General features: G+C 45.8%; 1 protein-coding gene across 1 annotated transcript in view; it reads right to left on the reverse strand.

Annotated features, from left to right (window-relative positions):
* Nucleotides 1-10,659: 10,659 nt before the first annotated feature.
* Nucleotides 10,660-14,669, reverse strand: part of TTC29 (tetratricopeptide repeat domain 29) — a 95,705-nt gene continuing 91,695 nt past the window's right edge. The window contains exons 10-11 of the mRNA XM_054172517.1: nucleotides 14,224-14,451; nucleotides 10,660-10,755 (exon numbers count right to left, since the gene is read on the reverse strand). Of these exons, the coding sequence (XP_054028492.1) occupies nucleotides 10,660-10,755; nucleotides 14,224-14,451 (324 nt within the window). The remainder of the gene's footprint in view (nucleotides 10,756-14,223; nucleotides 14,452-14,669) is intronic.

Consider the following 14,669-nt stretch of genomic DNA (forward strand, 5'->3'; position numbering starts at 1 on the left):
TTGAAATACCATTAATCAGAACCTCCCTCTTACCTAGGGGATGGGATAGGATAGGGTAGGATAGGATAGGATAGGATAGGGTAGAATAGAATAGAGTAGAGTAGAATAGAATAGAGTAGAAGAGAGTAGAGTAGAATAGAGTAGGATAGGATAGGATAGGATAGGATAGGATAGAATAGAATAGAATAGAATAGAATAGAGTAGGGTAGGATAGGATAGGATAGGATAGGATAGGATAGGATAGGATAGGATAGGATAGGATAGGATAGGATAGGATAGGATAGGATAGGATAGGATAGGATAGGATCAACCAAGTTAGAAGAGACCTTCAAGATCATCGTGTCCAACCTATCATCCAACACCACCTAATCAACTAAACCATGGCACCAAGCACCCCATCCAGTCTACTCCTAAACACCTCCAGTGATGGTGACTCCACCACCTCCCTGGGAAGCCCATTCAAATGGGCAATCACTCTCCCTGTGTAGAACTTCTTCCTAACATCCAGCCTAAACCTCCCCTGGTGCAGCTTGAGACTGTGTCCTCTTGTTCTGGTGCTGGTTGCCTGGCAGAAGAGACCAACCACCACCTGGCTACAACCTCCCTTCAGGTAGTTGTAGACAGCAATAGGTCTCCCCTGAGCCTCCTCTTCTCCAGGCTAAACAACCCCAGCCCCCTCAGCCTCTCCTCATAGGGCTTGTGCCCCAAATCCCACCCCAGCTTTGTTGCCCTTATGTTCCCCAGCACGAATATGATACCTGGCAGTTTTCCCAATTATTTGAACTGCTTCCCTGGAAGTTTTTGATGACACATCTCAGAAAAAAATAAAATGACTAAAAGGGACAAATTCTGCTCAGTTTCACCTATGTAGCCTCCCACATCAGCAAGGTTTTGTGGGCAGTATTTGGTCCACAGGTTTTAGCATATTTGCTCTTTTTTCTTTGCCACACAGTTTCCCCCTGTCTGTAAGTGTGTACACTCACACCAAATGCACCCCCACCTTCCCAACAGCTAATACAGAGCTGCACTGTGATCACCAAAGACTCACCAAACTCTTTTATGTTGAACTCAGCTCAAATTGAATTGATCCAAATGACATTTCAAAGTCATTAGCCTGGACAATCTTTCTCTGCTCATCACAGCTCGCTTGTGGTAGTCTTTACTAACAGTTTTAACACAGCGGCTGAAGTGTTGCATTCAACCTATGTAAGCAGTGAGTCATTTCAAAGGAGATAAGAGATGGCAAGACCACAACCCCAGTTATCCTCTTATATATCAGTCAATTTCCCAGTGTTTAAAATTGTCAGTGTTTCATCTCAATTTCTGCAGTGTAACTGCTCAGACTTGTATGAATACCAGCAGAATACAGCAAAAGTTGCTTTAAAATTGCTCTCAAAACTGAGTTAAAGGCACCAGTGATGAATCAGATATCTCAGGTTATCTGAGACATATCAGATAGCTCAGGGAAACAGCTATCTCAAGATGCTGTCCAGCACACTGAAAGCTTCTGGAATCAAAAAAAGCTCCTGGGCTCCACAGCACCCTGAGGAAATATTTTCCATCAGGAGAACAAGAGCATAAGGTAAACAGAGGCTTGCAAGTTCTGCACTCAGGATAAGAAGTCAATGGATAGCCCAGAACTACCAACCCTCAGTTTAGGAAAGATGTTGAGATGCTGAAACGTGTCCAGAGAAGGGCAACAAAGTTGGTGAGGGGTTTGGAGCACAGCCCTGTGAGGAGAGGCTGAGGGAGCTGGGGTTGCTTAGCCTGGAGAAGAGGAGGCTCAGGGAAGACCTCATTGCTCTCTACAACTACCTGAAGGGAGGTTGTAGACAGGTGGGGGCTGGTCTTTTCTCCCAGGCACCCAGCACCAGAACAAGAGGACACAGTCTCAAGCTGTGCCAGGGGTTTAGGCTGGATGTTAGGAAGAAATTCTTCATAGAAAGAGAGATTGGCCATGAGGATGTGCTGCCCAGGGAGGTGGTGGAGTCACCATCACTGGAGGTGTTTAGGAGGAGACTGGATGGGGTGCTTGGTGCCATGGTTTAGTTGATTAGATGGTGTTGGATGATGGGTTGGATGCAATTATCTCGAAGGTCTCTTCCAACCTGGTCTATTCTATTCTACTCTATTCTATTCTATTCTATTCTATTCTATTCTATTCTATTCTATTCTATTCTATTCTATTCTATTCTATTCTATTCTGTTCTATTCTGTTCTATTCTATTCTATTCTATTCTTTGGCTTTGTGGCACGTCTTGTATGAGCCCTTAAATGGCAACATTCTGCATCACAGATAATATTGAATGCTTAACAGAGGGAGTAGAAACAAGTAGATGAGCCTGGGGGCATGGTCATCTACTTAAGCATGCATTTGGATCTTCCAGCTAATTAATCACCTAATTGTATCCTTGAACTTAGTCAATCCATTCACACAGGTGATAAAGACCTCTTTTAAGGTTATTTTGGTACTTTACAACTTTCTATGAGCCATCTTGCCAAGATATTCAATATGAAGTCTGATTTTTTCCTCCCAGTGCATTCAGTGCATTCTCTGATCACAATGTAATAAAAACAGAGCATGAAGAACAGTGGCAAAACATTAAGTATAAAAGAGACAAAACACCACTCTTCACCCCCCCCACCCCCCACTGATTCTACTACAGACACAAAAGAAATACCTGAGAAGCTATAGATTGAGTTGCTAGCTACTGGGTGCAGAGGTGACTGACTCACACCCATTGAACAGTGACTGGAAACATGTAAAGTTGGGATTGGGAAGGTATAGAGCCAACATGGGGGAGAGAAGAATTTACAATGTAAAAGCAAAGAATGGGAGAGAAAACAAAAGAGAAGTAGGGCACAGAACAGATGGGAAAGGAGAAGAAACAAAAAGACAGCAACTGCCTTAAAAACCATTAAAAAATGACAATCCCCAAAATATTCCTGATGGTTACAGAAAACAAAAAGAGGTGGATTTGGAGGCAAAAGAAAGATGGCACTGTAAATGTATTAACTGTGGAGGTATGGATAAAGAGGTATGGAGGTATGGTGGATAGAGAACTGGCTTGATGGCTGCACCCAAAGAGTGGCTGTCAATGGCTCCATGTCCCATTGGGAGGCCAGTGACAAGTGGAGTCCCTCAGGGATCAGTCCTGAGACCAGTCTGGTTCTACCTCTTTGTGGGTGCCATGGACAGTGGCATTGAGTGCACCCTCAGCAAGTCTGCTGATGACACCAAGCTATGTGGTGCAGCAGACAGGCTGGAGGGAATGGATCCAGCCAGAGGGACCTGGACAGGCTGGAGAGGTGGGCACAAGCCAACCTCAGGAGGTTCAACAAGCCCAAGCGCAGGGTCCTGCATCTGGGTCAAGGAAATCCCAGGCACAAATCCAGGCTGGGCAGGGACTGGCTGGAAAGCAGCCCTGAGGAGAGAGACTTGGGGGTGCTGGGGGAGGAGAAGCTCACCAGGAGCTCTCAGTGTGCACTTGCAGCCCAGAAAGCCAACCAGATCCTGGGCTGCAGCAAGAGAAGTGTGGCCAGCAGGGCAAGGGAGGGGATTCTGCCCCTCTGCTCAGCTCTGGGGAGACCCCACCTGGAGTACTGCCTCCAGTTCTGGAGCCCCTATTGCAAGAGGGATATGGATGTGCTGGAAGGTGTCCAGAGAAGGGCCACAAGGATGAGCAGAGGGCTGGAGCTGCTCTTCTATGAAGACAGACTGAAAGAGTTGGGGCTGTTCAGTCTGGAGAAGAGAAGGCTCCGAGGTGACCTAATTGTGGCCTTCCAGTATCTGAAGGGGACCTACAAGAAGGCTGGGGAGGGACTTTTGAGGATATCAGATAGTGATAGGACTAGGGGGAATGGAATGAAGCTGGAGGTGGGGAGATTCAGACTGGATGTGAAGAGGAAGTTCTTCCCCATGAGAGTGGTGAAGCCCTGGAATGGGTTGTCCAGGGAGGTGTTTGAGGCCCCATCCCTGGAGGTGTTTAAGCCCAGGCTGGATGAGGCTCTGGGCAGCCTGCTCTAGTGTGGGGTGTCCCTGCCCATGGCAGGGGGGTTGGAACAAGATGATCCTTGTGGTCCCTTCCAACCCTGACTGATACTATGATACCATACTGTGATACTGTGCTTTTTGAAACAGATTGGCTGCTTGTTCTAAATGTTAATCATATAAATCTGGACTGTCCTCAGATAACAGAGTCTTAACAAACACAGCAATTTGTTACTTTAACATAAGAGGAACATCAAAGGATATGTCTAGGGAAGGGAAAGCATCTCAGAAAAAAAACACAACACAAAACACAACCTCTCAAAGAGGCAGAAAAGAAAGCTGGCTTGGGAGACCAAGGAGGAAGGTGTTTGATACACTGGCTGCGACTCCAGAGATGACCTCAGGGTTCTGTTACAGAAAGTAAGCACTGAATACAGCTGCTTTGTCTTGGCTTTGATTTTCTGAATCCAGAGATTGTTGGGGAGCTTTTGGTAAGGAAGGGTTTGCAGCAGAAAACAGTTTTCATGTAGGTCTGGGGTCAATCTTTCTCAGTTGGCACGTTTGCAAACAGCACCGATAAAAGGTTCTTTATGAAGTCTAAATGACAGCAACCTTCTCAATATCAAACAAAAACATGAAAGCCTGCTCTTTGGCTCTTTCTGTGGATCAATTTTACCTTTTGAGAACAAGAGTATAAAACCACCAGAGACATCTCTCTGCTCCTGTATGCAGCGAAGGGGCCTGTGATGGGCACATGTGGAGAAGCCCTTGGGCCACTTCAATTTATGCCAACTGGTTATTCCTCCTTTGACCCTGCAACCATCAGGGGACTGCCAGAGCCCAGCAGCTGCCAGCTGTTCTGCTTTGTGACTCTTCTTTGTCAACGCATTTCTTATACTCTGGACTGCAGGCAGAGCTAAAGCTTCTCAGGTGTCCTCAAATCAAGGATTTCTCCAGAAGTGGAACAGGCTGCCCAGGGGGGTTGTGGAGTCTCCCTCTCTGGAGGTATTCAAGACCCGTCTGGATGTGTTCCTGGGTGATCTGCTCTGGATGATCCTGCTCTGGCAGGGTATTTTTGGCTGGATGAGCTTTCCAGGTCCCTCCCAGCCCCTAATATTCTGTGATCCTGTGACCTAATGTGGTTGGGCAAGTGCTTAAATTCCTTTTGCACTAAGTGTCCTACAGAATCAGAGCAGGACTGAGCTTCTGACCTGGAGGGACCTTGACCAACTGGACAGACTGGCAGAGTCCAACAAGACGACATTTAACAAATCCAAGTGCCAGGTGCTGCACTTTGGCCACAGCAACCCCAGGCAGAACTACAGGCTGGGGTCAGAGTGGCTGGAGAGCTGCCAAACAGAAAGGGACCTGGGGGTGCTGATTGACAGCCACCTAAACATGAGCAAGCAGTGTGCCCAGGTGGCCAAAAAGGCCAATGGCATCCTGGCCTGCATCAAGAATAGTGTGGCCAGCAGGAGCAGGGAAGTCATTGTGACCCTGTACTCAGCTCCGGTTAGGCCACACCTTGAGTCCTGTGTCCAGTTCTGGGCTCCTCAGTTTAGGAAAGATGTTGACTTGCTGGAAGGAGTCCAGAGAAGGGCAACAAAGCTGGGGAGGGGTCTGGGGCACAGCCCTGTGAGGAGAGGCTGAGGGAGCTGGGATTGTTTAGCCTGGAGAAGAGGAGGCTCAGGGGAGACCTCATTGCTGTCTACAACTACCTGAAGGGAGGTTGTAGCCAGGCAGGGGTTGGTCTCTTCTCCCAGGCAAGCAGCACCAGAACAAGAGAGGACACTGAATCAAACTGTGCCAGGGGAGGTTTAGGCTGGAGGTGAGGAGAAAGTTCTTCACAGAGAGAGTCGTTCGCCATTGGAATGTGCTGCGCAGGGAGGTGGTGGAGTCCCCATCCCTGGAGGTGTTCAAGAGGGGATTGGATGTGGCACTTGGTGCCATGGTTTAGTAGTCATGAGGTCTGTGGTGACAGGTTGGACTTGATGATCTTTGAGGTCTCTTCCAACCTTGGTGGTTCTTTGATTCTGTGATCCCCCTGCCATGGGCAGGGACACCCCCCACACTAGATCAGGTTGCAACAAAACCCACCAGGACAGTGTTTTGTGCAAATGCACTATCCAGCTGGGGGTTGCTTTCTTTCTTTTTTTCTTCCCTGTTAATTCTTCTACAGTATTCCTTAGATTGTTGGGTATTGCTAGACAAGGTCAAACCTGGGCCACGTCTGTGGATCATCATCAGCAAATTAGAGAGGAAGTCTGGTAGGAATGTTTTAATAGTCAAGCATGTGTTAGGAGAAGTTTCTCTGTGGTGTTTTCCCAAAGCTGGCAGTCCTGGTGTGTCTAAGTGGTGTTATGACTTCCAAAAGTTCACTACCATCCTGTCTAATTTGATTAGGAGTCTTCTTGTCATCTACACTTATAAAAAACCATCTTAACTAGAGGAAAATGTGGATCTCATCTACATCTCTTTTTTCCCTTCCATCTGATACTTTATGTGGAAACATCTAAATCTCACCATGCATTTGCTTCAGACACATCCTGCGCTAAACATTGTTGGCATCCAGCTGTGTTTTCTCAGGCAAGCTTTCTAGATCAGCAGAAAATGCTTCCCTAAATAAGGTGAATTGTTCTTTCTTGTGGAAAAAAAAAATGTTGGAAGTGGTGTTCAAACTGCAGTCTATTGTCAGACCCTTTAGTGTAGCTTTACGCACTGAACTAGCGTGGCTTTGTGCACTGCGCTGTCAGTACTTCTACCAGCAGTGGAATTCACAGAATCACAGGATCACCAAGGTTGGAAGAGACCTCAAAGACCATCAAGTCCAACCTGTCACCACAGACCTCATGACTACTAAACCATGGCACCAAGTGCCATGCCCAATCCCCTCTTGAACATCTCCAGGGATGGGGACTCCACCACCTCCCTGCGCAGCACATTCCAATGGCGAATGACTCTCTCTGGGAAGAACTTTCTCCCCACCTCCAGCCTAAACTTCCCCTGGTGCAGCTCAAGACTGCGTCCTCTTGTTCTGGTACTGGTTGCCTTGGAGAAGAGACCAACCCCCTCCTGATTACAACCACCCTTCAGGTAGTTGTAGAGAGCAATAAGGTCTCCCCTGAGCCTCCTCTTCTCCAGGCTAAACAATCCCAGCTCCCTCAGCCTCTCCTCATAGGGTTTGTGCTTGAGGCCTCTCCCCAGCCTTGTTGCCCTTCTCTGGACATGTTCAAGAGTCTCAATGTCCTTCTTAAATTGAGGGGCCCAGAACTGGACATAGGACTCAAGGTGTGGCCTAACCAGTGCTGAGCACAGGGGCACAATGACTTCCCTGCTCCTGCTGGCCACACTATTCTTGATGCAGGCCAGGATGCTTGGTGCTATGGTCTAGTCGTGAGGTCTGTTGAGACAGGTTGGACTTGATGATCCTTGGGGTCTCTTCCAACCTTAGTTATACTGTGAGACTGTGATACTGTGATGCCACTGGCCTTCTTGGCCACCTGGGCACACTGCTGGCTTAAGTTCATGTGGATTGGAACTAGATGATCCTTGAGGTCCCTTCCAACCCTAGCAATTCGATGAGAACACTGAATACCAGCACTCCCCTGTCAAGTGTTTTGGGATAAACTTTAGCCATCAGCAGAAGACAACTACTGCAGCTACTATACAGATGGCCAAGCTGACACAGCTGTGCAAAGGGTGTTCTGGAGCTCTTTGTTGATAGTCTGCTGCATCCAGTCACCCACCACAACATGTTAGGAAACTTTCCTTTCCCCCTCAATTCTTCTCTTCACTCAGTTCTTCTCTTCACATTAAATTCTTTTCTGTAGTTACTTCCCCTTCCTAAAAATATCAGAGTACACCACTATCAGACTGCATCAAACACTAAAACCCCAAACCTCAGTTAGTAATAAATAAGACATATGAAGTGCACAAGCTGATTTCCTGAAACACACCAACTCCACAGCATCAACTGCTGCAGCCACTGTTTTGAGGGCAGCTGCTGGACATGTGCAGAGTGCAGGATTCCTTAGCTGACCAACTCCTTAGCTGAGTAGAGCAAGACAAGTGTGCCAAGAGCAACATCCTCCCATTGGCACCCTTGGATTGGAACATGCTGCAGAAGCTCTTGACATGCTGGCACCTCTTACTGGGGAAAGATGGTTAAAGGAGTAGAACATCTCCCTCACGAGGAGAGCCTGAGGGAGCTGGGGCTCCATAGCTTGGAGAGGAGAAGCCTGAAGGGTGCCCTCATTCGTGTTGATAAAGATGTGCAGGGTCAGTGCCCAGAGGATGGAGTGAGGCTCTGCTCAGTGATGCCCAATGACAGCACAAGGGGCAACAGTGGAAACTGAGACATAGGAAATCCATGTGAACATGAGGAAGAATTTTTTCCCCTGTGAGGGTGACAGAACACTGGAACAGGCTGCCCAGGGGGGTTGTGGAGTCTCCCTCTCTGGAGGTATTCAAGACCTGTATGGATGTGCTCCGGTGTGATCTGCTCTAGGTGATCCTGCTGTGGCAGGGGGGTTGGACTGGATGAGCTTTCCAGGTCTCTTCCAGCCCCTAACATTCTGTGATTCTAATACACTATCAAGAAGCAGCATCTTAAAAGCAAAATACAAAGACTGCGTGCTAATTCAGCCACCATAAAAGCCCTTGTATTTGTCTTCTGTACATGCTAACTACAGAATAGACCTTATTAAGTAATACAGGAGCCAGACAATATAGCAGACACCCAAACAGTGGTTATGAGGGCATGCAGGTGCACAACTCCGGCAGTGCCAGACCAGCATCCCTCCAGTAGTCCCACATCAGTATCACGATATGCCAGAATCTGTGACTGAGCTTTAGTGAGAGGAACCTGCTAACACAAGCCTCCACCTCCCCACTGACATCACACAAGAGCTATGTTGTGGTTGCATACCTGTGTAAGGTAAGATGACTTGCTGGTTTTGTAGTTTTGATCAGTGCACTCTATCTTTTCCCTCCCTTAAAGGTTTGGAGATCAAAAAACCTGCTGCCACTGACGACCATTTACTGGGCGAATACAAGGTATCATTTATAATGCATGCTCCTGATGCAGATTGGTTTTGATTTGCTGAAGTACTAGTCAAGCACTCTGGGTACAGTGCCATGGCATAACAGTTTTATTTAGCATGCATTTGAGGTCACTAGCATAATTTATGAATGGAGGGGAGACAAGATTTGTAATGGTAGAAGTTTTCCTGGAACGAGCGTAGTTCGGAGAGAAGAGACAGTCAAAAAGCAGTTTATCACCCTCTGAAGCAGACTGCTCTCCTGCTGGACACTGTTGCCAAAATGGCCCATAAATTACAGGGCTGTGGGAAGTTACAGCAGATAAATGCTGACAGAATTTGTTTAGTGTAATCTTTGATCTCATATCTCACTTCTGACTTCACCATTCCTTAGGGATGATCCTTTTACTGGTGAATGATAAAGTCACGCGGGAGGTCGGCCGAAAAAGGACCTGGCAAGATCCCTGCTCCTCAGCACATGACCACTTTTGTGATAGCCACAGCTACAGGAAAATGACTAGAAAACACCTAGAAGTGCTTTAAACAAAATTTAAGTTGATAGGATGACAACCATGGCACCAAGCACCCCACCAAGTCTCCTCCTAAACACCTCCAATGATGGTGACTCCTCCACCTCCCCAGGCAGCACATTCCAATGAGCAATCACTCTCTGTGTGTAGAATTTCTTCCTAACATCCAGTCTAAACCTCCCCTGGCACAGCTTGTTCTGTGTCCTCTTGTTCTGGTGCTGGTTGCCTGGGAGAAGAGACCAGCCTCCCTTAAGGGAGTTGCAATACATTCTAAGTAAACAACACATTGTAAGTCTCCTCTTAAGAAGTGCTTAGATAATTTCAAGCACCCAAGGTCTTTGGCTGAGGCACAGCCCTGCCAGATGCCATCAACTGGACAGAGAGTTATGAGACTCACTGAAAACACAACTCCTACTCAATATCTCATGGAATCAATATCCAAAATCTGATCTAAAAGGTTTTCTGCCCTCAGCACCTTTAATTCTTCCTCTCCCTTCTAGAGGGTGGCAAGTCAGGAGATTATCCACTGAAAGAGCTTTGAAATCTTTGCTCATCAGACAGGGTTAGCCATGCCGTGGGTTCCTTTTGAAGCTTTAGCATGGAGTCGTGAGCCTTTTGCCTACTGATTCTGCTGATAATTCTTTTTTTTCTCATGTGTTTGACTAAACATAAAAAGAAGATCAATACAAAAGCATTTGCTCTTGCAGTGGCATCTCACAACAGCATAAATAACTCCCCAGTAAATGAAGTCAGGTGACAGAAGCCCAGGCTCAGATAGAGACGCTCCCCTTTGCATTTAGAAACGCTGCTTTCTGACAAGCCCTTTTGTCCAGGAGAACTTTGGCCAGAACATCCACTTGATTAATAAATGTTGAGGTAAATTGAGTAATTAATGGCTCTCCCTGCCTGGTTATTGAAATGATTGATTTAGAAAATAAGCCTTGGTTGAAAGACATAAGGTACATGGCAGTACTTTAATTTGAATGCCATGGCTCCTCTGCTAGCCTAAGTATTGCTTTTGCCTAAGAATACAGAAACTACTCTTATTTATTCTTCTTTTTTTTGGGGGGGTCACAGAAAAATTATTCAGTCAGAGCAGTTAGAAATGAAAACTTATCACCTTCCCTCTTCCTTCCATTGAAGTCCCCTGTGGATTAAGACCTATCATTGCACCTTTGTCTTTTTCTGGTTCTCCCTCAAAAAGGCTGAGCAAAATCTAGGAGATTATCAATGCTGAGCTGTTTGAAAGAGCTGGAAGTACTGCTCTATTATCACAGCAGGAACTTCCAAAGTGATGAGTTCATCATAGGAGGCACAGGCACTCTCCTGGAAGGCAGGATAAAGGCTGTACCTGCAACTCAAAGCCAGTGAATCCTAGCACTGACTTGGTGCCAGGTCATGTTTTGCCAGACAAAGATATTAAAAATGTAATGCCAGTACTAATGAGAGATTTGGCACAGGGAACGTGGGGAATGTTACAGATTGTGCTGACAGTGTGACACTATGTTTTCCTGGATGTAATCTGGGTATCATGAGAGTAAGCATGGAGCACTAATGAGAAGATTGATATTGAACTGGAAGAGCTGCTAAATATGCAGTAGCCACAGGGTTCCTGGAGTTAACTGGAACTAAAATGAAAACTGTAATACTGAAAGTAACAGAGGGTAAACTAGGCAGAAATACAGAAGGAACTGAATCTCAGCAGGCAAAACTTGTTTCTGGTACCACGCTTGCCAGCACATCAAGGGCTTTTCTGATCACACTCTTTTTATCCCCGAAGTACTGTTAAAGAGGAGCACGAAGCCTCAGCTTAAAGGGGCACACAGCATTTCAGGATACAAATGAGTTTCACAACTGCTTCCAGAAAGTGATGTGTAAAAGTTGAAAACCTCTTTAAGTTCAAGAAGGGAAACAGATATTCACAGGACCACAGGATGTTAGGGGTTGGAAGGGACCTCCAGAGATCATAGAGTCCAACCCCCTGCCAGAGCAGGACCATAGAATCCAGCACAGGTCACACAGGAATGCTTCCAGATGGGGCTTGAAAGTCTCCACAGAAGGAGACTCCACAACCTCTCTGGGCAGCCTGTTCCAGTGCTCTGTGAGCCTCACAGTGAAGAAGTTCCTCCTCATGTTGAGGTGAAACCTCCTGTGCTGTAGTTTATATCTATTACCCCTTGTCCTATGGCAGGGTGCAACTGAGCAGAGCCTGTCCTCTTCCTCTTGACCCCCAGCCCTCAGAGATTTATAGACATTTATTAAATCCCCTCTCAGTCTTCTCCAGACTAAAAAGCCCCAGCTGAAGATACAAAGATCATCCTATCACTTTGAGGTTCCCCCTTTTTAGTGACTGTTACTGATTTATGTTGGCCTCCTATTTATATGCTACAGCTAAAGATCCTCACAGGAGGTACATATAAAAATCAATTGACATTGGAGTTTTGGACAATTTCTGTTGGAATTCCTGGCACCTGCACTATAGGTCTAGAAACTTACTCTCCCTTGCAGGAGACAATGCACCCAGTTAACTCTGTGAGCCACCAAAATCTGGCTGTGTGCTGGATATTCACTTTGTGGAGGCAAAATTCATAAACATATGTAGTCACTGACAAAGAAAATCGTTGTCACTGAGAAAGAACCACCCTGTTCCCATTGCTGCAACTCTAACCAGAGTGCTCCCTCCTTTGTTATCTCTTCAGTATGCCAACACATGTGCTTCCATAATTCTCAGCTGCTTCCAGTGTTGCCTGTGGTGTCCTGGCTCATGTTAAGCCACTAACAATCTTCAGTTGCCAGGCTATTAACCACGTATTTTTTACATATAAAGCTCACAATTGAAATTCTGCTTAATTGTTCCAATTCTATGAAGGGGAAAAAAAAAACACCACACAAAATCCCCCCAGCAGACAAGAAGCTCTTTGTCCTTGAAAGTTTGAGTGAGGGAGTTTGGACAGAGTAGCTCTGAGTTTGCCCCAGGTATCATTTATTTCCACTGTACTCCAGATTCACACTCTCCAAAGGAATGCAGAGAGGAAAGTTCAAAGATGGAGTAGAGTTATTCCTTTGTCTTCCTCAATATAACACAGTTTAATGCTACCAAGAGTTGGAGGTAATGCATAATTCAGTTTGTTCTGTATTAATATATAGCATGGGGGGAAAAGAAAGGAAAGAAAATTTAATCCATAAAGAAAGAAGGCTACTCCATACAAAGTCCTTCTCTACTCTTTCTGGAGGTGTTTAGGAAGAGACTGGATGGGGTGCTTGGTGCTATGGTTTAGTAGATTAGATGGTGTTGGGTGAAAGGTTGGACTTGATGATCTCAAAGGTCTCTTCCAACCTGGTTAATTCTATTCTATTCTATTCTATTCTATTCTATTCTATTCTATTCTATTCTATTCTATTCTATTCTATTCTATTCTATTCTATTCTATTCTACCCTACCCTACCCTTTTCTTTACCTGAGACAAGGAAACACAGTGGAGAAATCATAGAGCTGTAGCTGTTTTTTTCTCCCCTTTTCTTTCCCTTCCCCTCCAATGTCAGATACAAGGATGCCAAAAATAAACCAGTGTGTTCTTCTGAATTCAGCACTGTGTCCACTATGTCAAGCAGAAATGACTCTTTGCTTTTAGTAACAGGGAACTTATTTTTGGAATGCACTTGAAAAACTGACTGCAATTGAAGATTAATATTATTACCTTTCTCTGAAGACTAAAATAATGATATTTGACTAAATCAAGACCTTGCTGTTTGCCCATATATGGTGGGTTGAAATTTCCCTCCCCCATACCCCCCCCAATAAGTTTGCCAGCCCAGCCCAGCTGGAAGCAAATGAAAGCTGTATTTGCAGGCAAAACTACAATCTACAATGGAATGCAATGCATGTGTACAGAATACACACTATTTACAGATCATAGAATCATAGAATTGATAGGGTTGGAAGGGACCTCAAGGATCATCTAGTTCCAACCCCCCTGCCATAGGCAGAGACACCTCACACTAGAGCAGGTTGCTCACAGCCACATCCAGCCTGGCCTTCAAAACCTCCAGGGATGAGGCTTCCACCACTTCCCTGGGCAACCTGTGCCAGTCTCTCACCACCCTCATGGTGAAAAACCTCTTCCTAATATTTACAATTAGCAAACAGCAGAGGAATGGTAACACCAAAACAGTGCAGCCAAGGTCAAGCAGAAGCAAGTTAGGATCTCTCCAGAGCAAATCAGTGAGAAGAGGAGAAGAAATTGATTTGGTGCAATCAACCTCATGGTAGATATCTCTCCAACGGGGACTGTTTAGAAGTATCTTTGTATTCCTTTTTTACACCCAATAGTGATTTGTTTACATTTTACTTCTTTTCTGTTCAAGAGCTGTGAAAAAGTTTTAAAGGCATAGCCTCAAACTACCACAACCATAACTGAGACCTTCTGGGAAACAGCCCTGAAAAAAAATGATGCAGGTTACTACCCATAGCTTTCACCTGTTTCTTTCTGCTGTGTTGTAGTTAAACCCCTTTAATCCAGCCTCAGAAATAAGCACACAAAGGAGTAAACCCAACCCAAGGATGAAACCCAGGAAATAATGAAATAAAACTCGACAAGGAAAACGACTTAACCACAGAGGACAACGCAGCCCTAATGTGTTTCATAACCACCGTCTTACCGACTGTGAGAGGGTCAGTGCACATGTCACTTCTGTTCTCCTTCCATGCCAGCAGGTACCTGAGGCTGAGGGGATCTTCTGCTTCTATCTGGCTGTTAAATGCCACTCTTAGCTCGTGAGCCTTTGCAATGCCACAGTAAACCTTCACTTCATCCATTAAGGGCAAATCATCTAAAGTTTTGGCTGCCTCACGAGCCTGTTCGAAACACTTGGAAGCTTCCTTGCCTTTCCCCTGGCAAAGAAAAGAAAGAGCAGAAAAGGATTGGAACAGCTGCTTGTAGTCACCTGTAAGCTTACCTTGACATTACAGCCTGCTCCTCTGGTATCTGAGAGGTGTGGCTGAGAGGCCAGCCCACAGAATGACTCGTGGCATAGTGTTAAGCAAATCGCCTTCCCTTGCTGTTTCCTAGCCTCTGAAATCCCTGCTCCACCTTCCTCAGGAACTGAATT

Source organism: Dryobates pubescens, chromosome 24 (genome assembly GCF_014839835.1).
Source record: "Dryobates pubescens isolate bDryPub1 chromosome 24, bDryPub1.pri, whole genome shotgun sequence".
Taxonomy (NCBI): domain Eukaryota; kingdom Metazoa; phylum Chordata; class Aves; order Piciformes; family Picidae; genus Dryobates; species Dryobates pubescens.